This window comes from Dipodomys merriami, unplaced genomic scaffold (genome assembly GCF_024711535.1).
Source record: "Dipodomys merriami isolate MVZ:Mamm:240054 unplaced genomic scaffold, mDipMer1.0.p SCAF_525, whole genome shotgun sequence".
Taxonomy (NCBI): Eukaryota; Metazoa; Chordata; class Mammalia; order Rodentia; family Heteromyidae; genus Dipodomys; species Dipodomys merriami.
Window position 1 is genome coordinate 702,885 of NW_027206097.1, and position 13,817 is coordinate 716,701.

The window sequence follows — 13,817 nt, forward strand, 5'->3', positions numbered from 1 at the left end:
AAATTAAAATAAACAATCAGTAAGCAGTTACTTTCGCTGTGGGAGTGTCAGGCTAGTACAGAGGACTGTGCAATGTGCTGCAATCGGTAGTTATCTGCAGTCTTACTGGAAGTCCTGGAAGAGGTCTGTGTTTGGTGTTCATTTCTGGTTTACTCCAGACTTCAGTGTCTGCATTACTTTCGAGAAATGTATGTCAAGAATGACATCCCATACTCAGAGGGGGTCACTCTAAATTCCCAAATTTATTTATTTCATAGGTGGATAAAAAAGCCATCTAGATCAAAGTTAATCAGAATATGCAGCATGAAAGGGTATCTTTCCCATCACCACCCGCAGTGCTTTTCACAGTCCTCTTCAGATACTGCTATTGTCAGCAGCATGTTTTTCTTAAACATTTTGAGATAGGATCTTCAATGCATAACCCTCCTGCCTCAGCTTCCTGAGTGCTGGGATTATAGGGGTGTGCGTGTGTGTGTGTGTGTGCGTGTGTGTGTGTGTGTGTGTGCGTGTGTGTGTGTGCTGGGATTATAGGTGTGTGTGTGTGTGTGTGTGTGTGTGTGTGTGTGTGTGTGTGTGTGTAAGTTCTGGTACCCGGCCTAGACTCTGTCCTTTAGCTCAAAGTTGGCACTCTACCACTTGAGCCACATCTCTACTTCTGGCCTTTTGCTGGTTAACTGGAGAAAAGGACCTCTTGGATTTGACTGTCCAGGTTGGCTTCAAATCATGATCCTCAGATCTCAGCCTCACGAATAGAAGCTAGGCTTACAGGTATGAGTCTTTTTTTCCCCCGAGTACTGGGGCTTGAACTCAGAGCCTTGCACTTTTTTGGCTTTCTTGCTCATGGCTGGTGCTCTACCACTTGAGCCATTCTTCTAGCCTAGCTGTTTATTGGTTATTTTGGAGATGGAGTCTGCAAGACTGGCTTTAAACAGCAATTCTGTAGATGTCAGACTCCTGAGTAGCTAGGATTACAGGCGTGAGCCATGGCACTCAGATATAACCAGTTTGTACATTTGTAGAGATATTCTAAAGGAGAACATACACACACGTATACATTTCTTTTTTTTTTAAATGATGAAGTCTACATTCGCTTTTCATCATGTCTTCTTCTAAATGGCCAGCCTTAGGAATAACTGTAGGTTGAAATACTAGACTGCTCTATGCTGTAAACTACACACTGTATCGAATGTCACTCTGTGAGCTGGTCTCTCACCACTGGTTACTTGGATGGGTTGACATCTTTACAATTAGAGATCGTGTTGCAATGTGTGTTGTACATACCAGTTGCCTCACCAAGTCATCCGGTGCGAGCGTGGGCCAAAGGTCATGCTCACTGAACAGTTCTGAGAGGCCTGATGGCCGTGCCTAGACACTGTCCAGGGGACACTCACATCCACAGAGTTGGGCCCACCGAATCATCACCGAATTTTATGATCTGATAGTAAAAATGGCACATGCATCACCTGCCATGCCTTCCCTGTAAAATCCCCTCGCCGTCTTGTCCACAGCATTGAAGCACTTTGTCTTTTCTCAACTTTGGCACTTTGACATAGGTTCAGGATACTGAACCTTTTTATTACTATGTGGCTTGAGGTTCCCCTGGGGAGCAAACTCCAGACCATGTGCATGCTCAGCAACCACTCTACCACTGTGTATCTCCTGACCTTTGTGACTAATGCAGCCCTGAGACTGTCGATGCTTATACTTATAAATCGTTTTGTAGAGGCTGCTGCACAGAAAGGTTTCACCTCACATATTGTAACAGTTGCCTTCTTGTCAGAAGAGTGCAGTGTGACATTCAATACAGCTCAGAGCTGCACTCAGAGCGGTGAGAGGCTGTCAGGAACATGGTGTGTCCAGGGCAGGCCGGGCCAGCTCAGCAGGCCCAGGGCTCTAACCACAGCCTCCACATGCCTTTGGTGCATAAGAGGAATGCCCTCAGAAGGATTCATTTTTAATAGCCAGTCTTGTCTTTAGAAGGGAATAGGAAAATGAGAGGATTTGGAGAAAGCAAAGAGAAAAGACGAAAATGATAACGTCATGCGGAGTTTACCACAGGGTCCCATTTCCCAGAGGAAAATTAGCTCCAGGATACTGTCTGTGAGCTTTTATGCTCAAGGCTAATGCTTTACCATTTGAGTCACAGCTCCACTTCAGGCTCTTTGGTAGTTGATTAGAGAAAAGAGTCTCATAGACTTTCCTGCCTGGGATGGCTTTGAACTGTGATCCTCAGATCTCAGCCTCCAACAGATAGGATTACAGGTGAGAGCCACGAGTGCTCAGCAGGACATTTCTTTTTTGTAGGCAGAAAATGCTGAATGGCCACTGTTCATTTTTAAATAACATCAGAATGAAAGAAGAAAAGCTTAAAGTTTGTTATAGACAAATCTGTAATTACTGAGGGGGGGAAAAAAAGCTTCAAAACCCCACAAAACAGTGTGGCAGAAGCTTGTCAGAGGGGAGTCAGTGAGAACGTCAAGAGGGAACGGTAGCAGCATCATTCCATCACGCAACTGGCTTAAAACTGTGCTCTTTTCACTACGGGAAGCTAGGTCGTTGGTTTAAAGGAGGTGTTTCCTTTGCCTTGTAATTTGCAAGGGTCGGCGTGTGCCAGCTGATCAGTGACGCACACCCCCGTCCTAGCTACCTGGGAGGCGGAGGCCGGGCTGCCTGAGCCCAAGGGTGGAGGTAGCAGAGGCAACGGCGAGACTTCGTGAAAAGGAATGAACCATCAAGGGTTGTACAGGACTATAAAGGACTATACTGAGTATAAACAGGTAAGAGACACACACACACACACACACACACACACACACACACACGCACGCACGCACGCACGCACGCACGCACACACACACACACACACACCTTCCCTCCCTCTGCTGTTCCCTACCTGCTGGGAAGCAGAAGCAGCTCTGTCTTCAGCCTGACTTAGTCGGCTCTGAAGTCTGTTGGCTTTTTCTTGATGTTCTAGAATTAACTTTTCATTCTGTTATGGAAAGGATTAAAAAAAAAAGTTAGGAATCCACGTGAGGGTTAGTAGTATAGTTCAAGTGAACATGCTCAACAAGTTTATACAAGGCTTCAGGTTAAAACCCCAGGAATGTGGAGAAAAAAAGAAATGGAGATTTTTTTAAATGGAATAATCAATGAAAACCCTGGACATAATTTTATTACCTATAAAACAAAAAAGAGCTGGGAGACAATGGCTCTATATCCTAGCTACTCAGCAGATTGAGATCTGCAGATCATGGTTCAAAGCCAGCCAGGTAGGACTGCCTATGAGATTCTTATCTCCAATTAACTATCAAAAAGATGGACGTAGAGGTGTGGCTCAGGCTGTAGAGCACTAGCCCTGAGCAAAGAAAAAGAAAAGCTCAGGGTTGCACCTAGGGCCTGAACTCAATCAACCCCAGGATTGGTACCAAGAAAACAACAACAACAAAACAAGAGCTGGGTCCAGTGGCTTATGTCTGTAACTCTAGCTCAGATGAGGCACTGATAGAAAAATTGTGGCTCAAGGACATCACTGGGCAAATGTAAGACAAAAAAGAAAAGTAGACTGGCAGCGTGGCTAAAAAGGAGAGTGCCTGCCTACTGGCACAAACCTGTGAAGAGCAACCAAACACAAGAGGGCTTTGCACTGTTCTTAAATGGCCTCCCCATCCTGCAGCTCAGGAAAGCCACTTGGTCAGAAGGTAAGAACAGGATGCTTTGTTTTGACTTGTTAACTTTGAAATCTGAGATGAATGGCTTGAAATGACCAGAGAGCTTGTGAAAATACAGAACCCGGGTATTCTGGCCTGGCGCACTTCTCCCCAGGGAGTCAGGCTGTGTCTCACCTCTACTATCTTTCCGTTTGCTATTTCCAGCTGGGACAGCAGCTCTTGCGTGTGAAGTTTCTGTCGACTCAGCTCGCTTCTGATGAGAGAGAGGTAGGAACACATTCATTTAATTGCCCCAAATCTAAAATTTGTAGGGAGCCGAGGCGAGACTCCGCCCACTTGGTGCTTGGCGGGACGCCTGGGCTGTGAATCTTTATTAATTTTAAAACAAAAATACCATCTTGATGTCCAAAATAAAGTTACCTAACACACCCTATCTTCATTCATTTCTTTATGTAATATACACATATGTGTATATGTGTATATCCTAGTACTTATTTGTATAAAAATTATTTGTATGTACAAATTATTGAACACACTTTAGTTAAGATGGTAGACTCCAGGCCGTGTATTTTGTTGTCATTAAAATCTTGAGTCCTGCTGTTGATGCACACCTGGAAATCTGCACACTCAGGAGAGGTCAGGCCGTCATGATTTCCAGGATAGCATGGCTGTGTCATGAGAGATCCAGTATCAAGAAAATTGTTTTTGTCATGATTTAAGAAATCACAATTTAGCCAGGTACTGGTGGCTCATTCCTATAATCCAACCTACTCAGGAGGATGAGATCTGGGGATCAGAGTTTGAAGCCAGCCAAGGTAGGAAAGTTCACGAGACTCCTATTTCCAATTAACCACCAAAAGCCAGATGTGGAGCTATGGTTCAAGTGGTACAGCACAACACTTGAATGAAAAGGGAGACCACCGGCCCTGAGTTCAAACAACAGGACTGACTCCACCCCTACCTTGGCAAAATAACTTGTACTATGTTGTAAAATTTTATACGTATTTTGCCACAATAAAAAAAAAGAAAGCAAACTAGCTGGGCACTGGTGGCTCACGCCTGTAATCTCAGCTTCTCAGGAGGCTGAGATCTGAGGACTATAGTTTCAAGCCAGCCCTGGCAGGTAAGACGATGAGACTCTCATCTTCACTAAACTACCAAAGAAGCCTCAAATGGAGCTGTGACTCAAGTGGGAAAGCACTAGCCTTGAGCAAAACAAGCTCAGTGACAGTGCCTAGGCCCAGAGTTCAGGTCCCAGAACAGGCACACACACAAGTGCATACACACATGACACACACACACACACACACACACACACACACACACACACACACACACACACACACACACACACACACACACACACACACACAGAGCAAACTTACAAGGCTCTGGGTTCAAATAGTTATGTTAATAAAAGGAAAACAAAAAATACATATTTAAAGGTGTGAAAGTCTTCACTTTCATTATGCTGAGATATTAGGTGTTAAAAGTATATTCTTATTAAATATGCAGTATTATTAGGATTTCTCATAAGCAACTGAATAGACCTTTGTCTTGCTATTCTTGTTCTATCTGCCCAGAGTACTTTCCTGACATTTTTGTATACTGAGTTCACTGTACCTGTCAAGCCTCAGTTTAAATGCCACTACTTTTCTAGAACAGTCCAGCCCTCTAACGCTTCTTGCCTCATGCTGGCAACTATCAACTTCACTCTTCATTTTCCTCCTCTTACTTGAAACACCCTTAAATTACCTTGTTTACTCATTAGTTATCTTCTTAGTGTGTGTTTCTCTCCACTAGGATAGCTACTCCAAATAAGAGGCTACATCATACAGGACTAAAACACTGTCTTCATTTAGTAACAACATTTCCAATATCCTGCATCTGCTTTTCCAAAGGGTTTATAAGCTATCTCCTTTCATTTAAGAGAAGGCCATAACTGGGTGACTGCATTTGCAAACTAGACATCAAATAATACAATAAATCCATGAGACCACTGCTTCAAAATCAATGTGTTCTAAAGCGTTTTCTGTAATGAATGTTCCTACTAAGATTATTTATAAAATTATGTGAATATACTTAAAGCTACAAAGAAAGGGCCAAAATCTCCTTGTAACATTGAAGTGCTTACTTAGAATAAGACTGGCAGAATTGCAAAGCTACTGCAGTGGTGCCTGTTGCTTTCCTCCCATTGCGTCAAGGAGAGAAAAACGAGATGCAGATCAAGTCACTGCTGATGAACAGGAGAAATACTGGTGAGCCACCAGGCTTATGGTAGACCGTCAATACTCTAAAGAGCGGACAGTGTTGTGGGGTGCATCTGGAGGATTTGGGATTCTCCAGAGGAAGTGGTTTTACCGATGATACACGACGGGACAAGCGAGATTAGATGGACACAGGCAGGGAGGAAAAGCGCAGCTCTCCAGAGAAGGAAGGTCTGGAAGAAAGGGTCATCAATGCGTGAAGCACGAAGCTGAAAAATTCAGTGTGAATGGGACACAAAGTATTCAAGAAGGTGGGAGCTGGTCCAGAGTGGAAGATGCTGGCAGGGCAGGAAATGCACATCAGAAAAGATTTCTGAACCTCGACACAGCAGGCTGAGATTTATCCTGAATATACTGGAGAAATGCTGATATACTTTAACAAAGGAAGCAACATGACTCAACTTGAAAATCTGAGAATCTTGCTTATTGCAGCAGGAAAATATAAGACTTCTGCTAAACTAAGGAGTTTTGTAGTAATTCAAGTGACAATGTTGATAGCCAGAACTGTAGTGATTAGACAGAAATAGACAGGTTCCCATGAAATTTAGGAGGTGGAATAGCAATGATTTAGGCATATGAAGGTAGTTTAGGATGACACAATTTTGCTAAAGCAGCTGGGTAGGTAATATGCCATGCATGGAAATGGGAAATATAAAATAAACTACGAGTTTGGGTAAGAGGTGACCATATTGTTTGCTGTAGCAATAAAATTCTGGTAGAGATGCTGTTTTATAAAGGTCAACACTAGATGTGTGATGATAATCGCTGGCCCCTTTCTGATGGTCTCCTGGAAGCTATGAAGTGTCTTCAATTCTGAAGAGCACTTGCATGCACTGTAACTGAAATGGAATGGTTCTGAGGTCATGGCTAAGACTTTGTTTACAATGCATCAGTCCTTTGGAAAATACTAAAATTCATTGAATAAAACAACAGAAGCAAAGCTTCCTTAATACATGAGGTAAGAGGCTTTAGGCCAATGTGTGGGCCATAAAAATGACTATAATTACTCCATCATTGTTATTTTCTTTTTAAAATTTTTTATTTTAATAAGTTTTTTATTGTAAAAATACTGTACAGAGGGGTTACAGTCACATGAGCAAGGGAATGAGCACATTTCCTATCGAGCACTGTTGCCTCCTCCTTTGTTTTCCCCTGCCATCTCTTCCCTCCCCTCTATCATTGTTATTTTCGAGACATGGATGAAGTAGGACGAGCCACACCAGTTCTGGTCGCTACAGCACCAGAAGGTTTCCTCAGTGCACAAGATCCCTACCACCCCACAGAGGAGCAAAGTACTGACACAAAGTGAACTATTCATTCCAGGATTTACAGGTCTGCGGCTGTAGCAGCGGTCTCCTCCAAACTCTCTCATGACAAATTAACACAGCCTATGCCAGATGTTTTTCTTCCTGTTGAATTATACCATAATATGCTTCAGTTACTTTTAGTAATTATGCATTTTGTAATCTGCCAGTACCTGCAGCTCCCTCTCATACTGTTAATTAAAAAAAAGAAGGCAGTCATGGCAGGCAAACATTAGAGATGTACAGCCAAGAAATTATGTTTTAGAAAGTGAAAAGAACTCCTTAGACTGAAATGCTGGATAGTCAACACACACACACAATCTGAAAACTGAAAATTTCAGAATAATGCTAACTAACCCTCTTCAGACATTGGACCAGTATACATATTGAGAGGGAGAAAGGAAGGGATGGAGGGAGGAAGATCAGTTGGTGAAACAAGAACAAATACTGCACATTGTATAATTCAATATTGTATGGAATAGCTTGTTTGTTTTTTTTTGGTAGTGCTGTGGTTATGTAAAATGGAAGGACATAAATGATAGTTTCTACTATAATTTGGTGAGTGCCATAAAAACCAGAATGAGCTCTTCACTGATTTTAAATGCCTTCATTACCATGAAAAAATTACTCATTTGTCATCCTTTGTTTTTCTGTATTCCTTTCACCTTACCCCCTACCAAGACACATTTGTACATTTATCTTTGAGATAAGGTCTACTTAATTGTTAGGTAATAACAAAGACAAAGGCTATCATCCAGGTGTTTTAAGGATATTCTTAATGAATACAACCTGATAGATCAAAGGGCAGTAGTACCTTTAAAAGGGGTATATTTAGGGGAAAACTTAGATGATTAGAACAGCAAAAGAGTACACTGTGAAGGAGGCGCCGAGGTACAACCTGGAAGGTTCATTTTTAAAGCTGTTAATGAGTACTTTGGATGTGAATGACAGAATGCATACCTCCATTATATGTGCAGATAAACCATTATAAAGCCATTTGTTTCCAATGCATCAAATGAGCCATTTGATTCTTTTAATATATTGCTTTGTTGCTTACTTCTAATATTATTAACAAAACATCTAATTAGTTGTACCACTGAATCACATTAAAAACAAAGCTATTTTTCCTTTTGTTTTGTGCTGATACTGGGCCTTGGACTAACTTGGGACGGAACCCATGCTATTGCTTCCTTGAGCCACAGCTCTATTGCCAGTGTTTTGCCAGTTAATGGCAATAACACTCTCTATGATTATCTACTGGGAACTAGCTTTGAACCTCAAACCTCAGATCTTAGAATCCTGAGCAGCTAGTATGCAGGCATGAGCCATGGGTATCTGGCCTCAAAACTACTTCTCAGGACAGCACAGGAGCCTTTTCCAAAGATACAGAAATGCATATAGCAGCTAATCTCAAATACTATGGAATGCCAAGTATACATTAGACTGTTACTATCCAATAAGAACATTATTGTTGTGTGCCCAGCATCACCTTTGTGACGCCCATTTTCATTGTACTAGGGGTAAATTTGTGTACATCAGAACAATAAATGTTTAGGGCTGGCTCTGTGGCTCAAATGATGATAGCGAGTGTATAGTACCCGGCCCTGAATTTAAACCCTAGCATCTCAAAAAAATCAGGAAGGAGGGTTGCTGTAAGTGGCTTATTTCATGGATTCTTTCTCTCAGCAGGCTGTCCTTTCATGATGTTAAAGTATACATTCTTTTTATGGAAAACTGATTTCAAAAGATTTCTGGAATGTCATTGTGACTCCAACAAGCAGGCCATAGACAAAGTGGAAACGGAATCTAAGGACACAGAGTGTGGTCTTGAACCGAGCAGGACACAGAGTCTGGTCTTGCAATAGAGCAGGACATAGAGTCTGGTCTTGCAATGGAGCAGGACACAGAGTCTGGTCTTGAACCGAGCAGGACACAGAGTCTGGTCTTGCAATGGAGCAGGACACAGAGTCTGGTCTTGCAATAGAGCAGGACACAGAGTCTGGTCTTGCAATGGAGCAGGATACAGAGTGTGGTCTTGAACCGAGCAGGACAGAGAGTCTGGTCTTGCAATGGAGCAGGACACAGAGTCTGGTCTTGCAATGGAGCAGGACACAGAGTGTGGTCTTGAACCGAGCAGGACACAGAGTCTGGTCTTGCAATGGAGCAGGACACAGAGTCTGGTCTTGAACCGAGCAGGACAGAGAGTCTGGTCTTGCAATGGAGCAGGACAGAGAGTCTGGTCTTGCAATAGAGCAGGACAGAGAGTCTGGTCTTGCAATGGAGCAGGACAGAGAGTCTGGTCTTGCAATAGAGCAGGACACAGAGTCTGGTCTTGAATAGAGAGGTCACAGAGTCTGGTCTTGAACGGAGCAGGACACAGAGTCTGGTCTTGAATAGAGAGGTCACAGAGTCTGGTCTTGAACGGAGCAGGTCAGAATCTGGTCTTGAACGGAGCAGGACACAGAGTCTGGTCTTGAACGGAGCAGGACACAGAGTCTGGTCTTGCAATAGAGCAGGACAGAGAGTCTGGTCTTGCAATGGAGCAGGACAGAGAGTCTGGTCTTGCAATAGAGCAGGACACAGAGTCTGGTCTTGAATAGAGAGGTCACAGAGTCTGGTCTTGAACGGAGCAGGACACAGAGTCTGGTCTTGAATAGAGAGGTCACAGAGTCTGGTCTTGAACGGAGCAGGTCAGAATCTGGTCTTGAACGGAGCAGGACACAGAGTCTGGTCTTGAACGGAGCAGGACACAGAGTCTGGTCTTGCAATGGAGCAGGACAGAGAGTCTGGTCTTGCAATGGAGCAGGACACAGAGTCTGGTCTTGCAATGGAGCAGGACAGAGAGTCTGGTCTTGAACGGAGCAGGACACAGAGTCTGGTCTTGCAATGGAGCAGGACACAGAGTCTGGTCTTGCAATGGAGCAGGACACAGAGTCTGGTCTTGCAATGGAGCAGGACACAGAGTCTGGTCTTGAACCGAGCAGGACACAGAGTCTGGTCTTGAACGGAGCAGGACACACACTGCAGAGGAACAGACACCAGGATATGGAAGAATGTGAAGGCAGGCAGGCAAAGGAGGCATTGTCTCTCCGAGTGTCTCAACTAATAGAGCTATGAGAGGAGCTACGGAAGGTTGGAGGAGAGAGGAGAAAAGTCAGCAGGGAAAGAATACACAGAGCAACTGCTCCAGGCTTTACAGGCTTATTATGTGAATCTATGGCTTTTTAGTGCTGGAGTCCCAACTTGGAGCACTGCACCTGTGAAGGCAGGTGCTCTACAAGCCCTGCAGGATCACGGGACCACACATGAAGGCTGCATGTGTTTCTAGCCACCGTAGGTTGAGGAGCAGAAGGGACAGAGAGGACAATGCGTTGTACATAATCAGGCTGTCTGTGGACAAGGAAGCAGAAGGCAGAGATTTGTAACCTAACAACGGTGTGCCTGCAAAGATAAATATATCCTATGCTCTTTTCTGCCTGACTTGTCTCTTTAGTACTATAATTACTAATCACATATTATACTTAATTTGTCATATTTACTATTCATCTACTTTAGAATGAAGATTCAAATGAGAGCAGGATCTTTTTCAATTTTGGGATTTTAAGGTGGGCCTCGAGCTTGTGACGCGAATGCGCTGCCTCCTTTGGCTTTCCAGTGTGCACCCTGTAACCAGCTGAGGGCTCAGGGGCGTCCTCACCTCTGTGCGGCTCTCTCTGTCGCCACTGGCTGGCTGTTACCTAACAGCTGTGGTAAAGCACTGGACGCTTAGTACATTACTTTCATCTTTAAACTGGAAATACTAATTTCTTGTCCACTAAAAAATAAACTTGCTTTTTAGCAGTACTGGAGACTGAATTCAAGGAGGGCCTGTTGTTTGCTAGGCAGAGGTTCTACCATTTGAACCATGTCTCAAGACCTTTTGTCCCCAGTCCTTTTTTCAGATAAAGTCTTGAATTTTTGCTAGGTACTGGACTTGACTGCTGTCCTTCTGTCTTTCTCTCCCAATCAGTGGGGACAACAGGCGTGGGCTTCCACACTGGGTTGTTTCTGAGAAAGGGACTGACTTCCTGACCTTTTCTAGGACTGGCCTTGAATGTGATCTTCCTGCCTCTGCCTCTAAAAACACCTTGAGTAATAAGAACACTGGAAAATATGATAAATGAAACTGGGTACATGTAAGGGCGTAACAATAAGAAGTACTGTAAATGTCCTAGTATAGACAATTGCAATTTGGACAGGTGAGATGCAGAACTGGAGGAAGAGCAGCACAGGCTCTGACAGAGAGATAAAGATAATGTAAGAGTATATTCTTTCCTTTTCTTTTTTTTTGAGATAGAGTCTCACTACTACTCACTCTGAAGGCTGGCCTCAAACTTGTGACTTTCTTTTCTCAACCTCCCAAATGCTGAGATTATAAATATACACCACTACATATGGCCAAGGATTAATACATTTTAAATAAAAGAATTTGAAAAGATCACAAAATTAGGTGCTTAAACCATCATCCTCAGTCAGGAAAGTCCACCAAATTCTCCAATTAACCACCTAAAAACTGGAAGTGGAGCTGTGGCTCAAAGTGGTAAAGCACTAGCATTGAGCAACAAAGCTTAGGGACTGAACCCAGGCCCTGAGTTCAAGACCCATGCTTGACAGAAAAAAGAAAAAAGTCATTTGCTGAACACTTAGGATAGACACTCTAATAGCCTTCCAGGGAGCTCCCAGCCCACAGCCAGAGGCTCCCATTCATTTACCACAAAGTCCAAATTTTTCCTAATGAAGTGTTCAACAGCTTTGCTAACAGTACTAGAGAGCAGCCTTTTTACATTTATCAGACAAAATATTATACATGCTATATCTTCATGTGTTTATGAAATGTGTGAAATAAAATACACAGGATTTATTTTGATTAAATTTTTTTGTAGTTTAATAAGTATTTGCTAAATAAAAATATAAGTACAACAGGCTGGGAAGGTGGCTCAGTGGCAGAGTGCTTGCCTTGCATGCTTGAGGCCCTGGGTTTGATTCCTCAGCACCACATAAGCAAAAAGAAAAAAGCCGGAAGTGGCGCTGTGGCTCAAGTGGTAGAGCGCTAGCCTTGAGCTGAAGAGTTGAGGGACAGCGCCCAGACCCAGAGTTCAGGCCCCACGACCAGACCCCCCCCCCAAAAAAATATATATATAAGTACAAGATCCAGAATTATACTTTTCTATAAAAAGATTATAGCAGGAACATCAAACTACAGGCTTAAATAATTTCTTGTATAAAACATAACCAAGCAGGGTGCTGGTGGCTTGTATCTGTAATCCTAAACACTCAGGAGGCTGAGAGCTGAGAATTGTGGTTCAAAGCCAGCCCAGGCAGGAAAGTCTATTAGACGATTAACTCCAACTAACCACCAGAAAATTTGAGGTGGCTCTGTGGCTCAAAGTGGTAGAGTTCTAGTCTTGAGCAAAAAAGCTCAGGGACAGCGCCTAAGCCCAGAGTTCAAGCCCCATGACTGAACCCACCCCCCCCCAAAAAAAAAAACCCAAAACAAGGCCTTCCCATCCCCCCATAACCAATCCTTAAGCAATTACTGAGTGGACTCACTTTAAACTGCTGATTCTAATCTCTGAATTTTCAGTCAGTTTCTTGGTTTCTTCCCTCCACCTGTTGGCTGCTTTCTGCTGAGTTATTAAGAGACGCCTCAGCTCAGTAGTAGCATTTCGATTACTGTCTTCCATCTCCCGCAACTGAACTTCAAACCCATGCTGCTTTATTGAAAATTCATGCTCCATTGTACTGATCTAAGGAAAAAAATTAGTATTATTTTAGGAGCTCTACTGATAAATGTATACAAGAAGAATAAGGAACTGTGCTGTCTAAAATTTAGAAATGTTTGGGTAAGAAAGCTATGTAAGAAATTAAGATTACAGGGGCTGGGAAGGTGGCTCAGTGGTAGAGTGCTTGCCTTGCGTGAGGCCCTGGGTTCAATTCCTCAGCACCACATAAGCAGAAAAGGCAGGAAGTGGCGCTGTGACTCAAGTGGTAGAGCGCTAGCCTTGAGCTGAAGAGCTGAGGGACAACGCTCAGGCCCAGAGTTCAGGCCCCATGACCGACAAAAAAAAGAAAAAAAAAGAAATTAAGATTACACTCAGTCTTTATCATGAAGATTTAACCTATAACATAAATTTTGCAAAACTAGAAATCATGATGACTAATTTTTTTGTAATACTTCAAAAAATGCATCTCTTCAATATGTCAGCAGAGAAGATATATTCTATGTAACCTAAAATTGCTTTTTATCTCCACTTAACTTCTGTTGCCAGAATCCAGTGTTCATGTTCAGACTTAGGTCTTTACTCAAGCCATTTTTATTTCATTTTTGTTTCACATTGTTTCTGGAAGTACTTTGTAAAGTTATAGTCATAGACTTTCCTGTCCGAGCTGGCTTTGAACCATGTTACTAGGATCTAGCCTCCTGAGTAGCTAGGATTATAGGTGTGAGCTACAAATGCCCCAAAGAACCACTCTTTACAAAAATTTCCTGGAATGGAGACAGACAGGAAGAGCCTATGTTTCTTGAAAGCAACTTAATT

At 43.0% G+C, this 13,817-nt stretch overlaps 1 protein-coding gene across 1 annotated transcript in view; it reads right to left on the bottom strand.

The window, feature by feature from the left end:
• Positions 1-13,817, bottom strand: part of LOC138811417 (sodium channel and clathrin linker 1-like) — a 58,232-nt gene that overhangs the window by 491 nt on the left and 43,924 nt on the right. The window contains exons 17-19 of the mRNA XM_069999171.1: positions 12,829-13,025; positions 3,843-3,921; positions 2,894-2,989 (exon numbers count right to left, since the gene is read on the bottom strand). Coding sequence (XP_069855272.1) covers positions 2,894-2,989; positions 3,843-3,921; positions 12,829-13,025 — 372 coding nt within the window. The remainder of the gene's footprint in view (positions 1-2,893; positions 2,990-3,842; positions 3,922-12,828; positions 13,026-13,817) is intronic.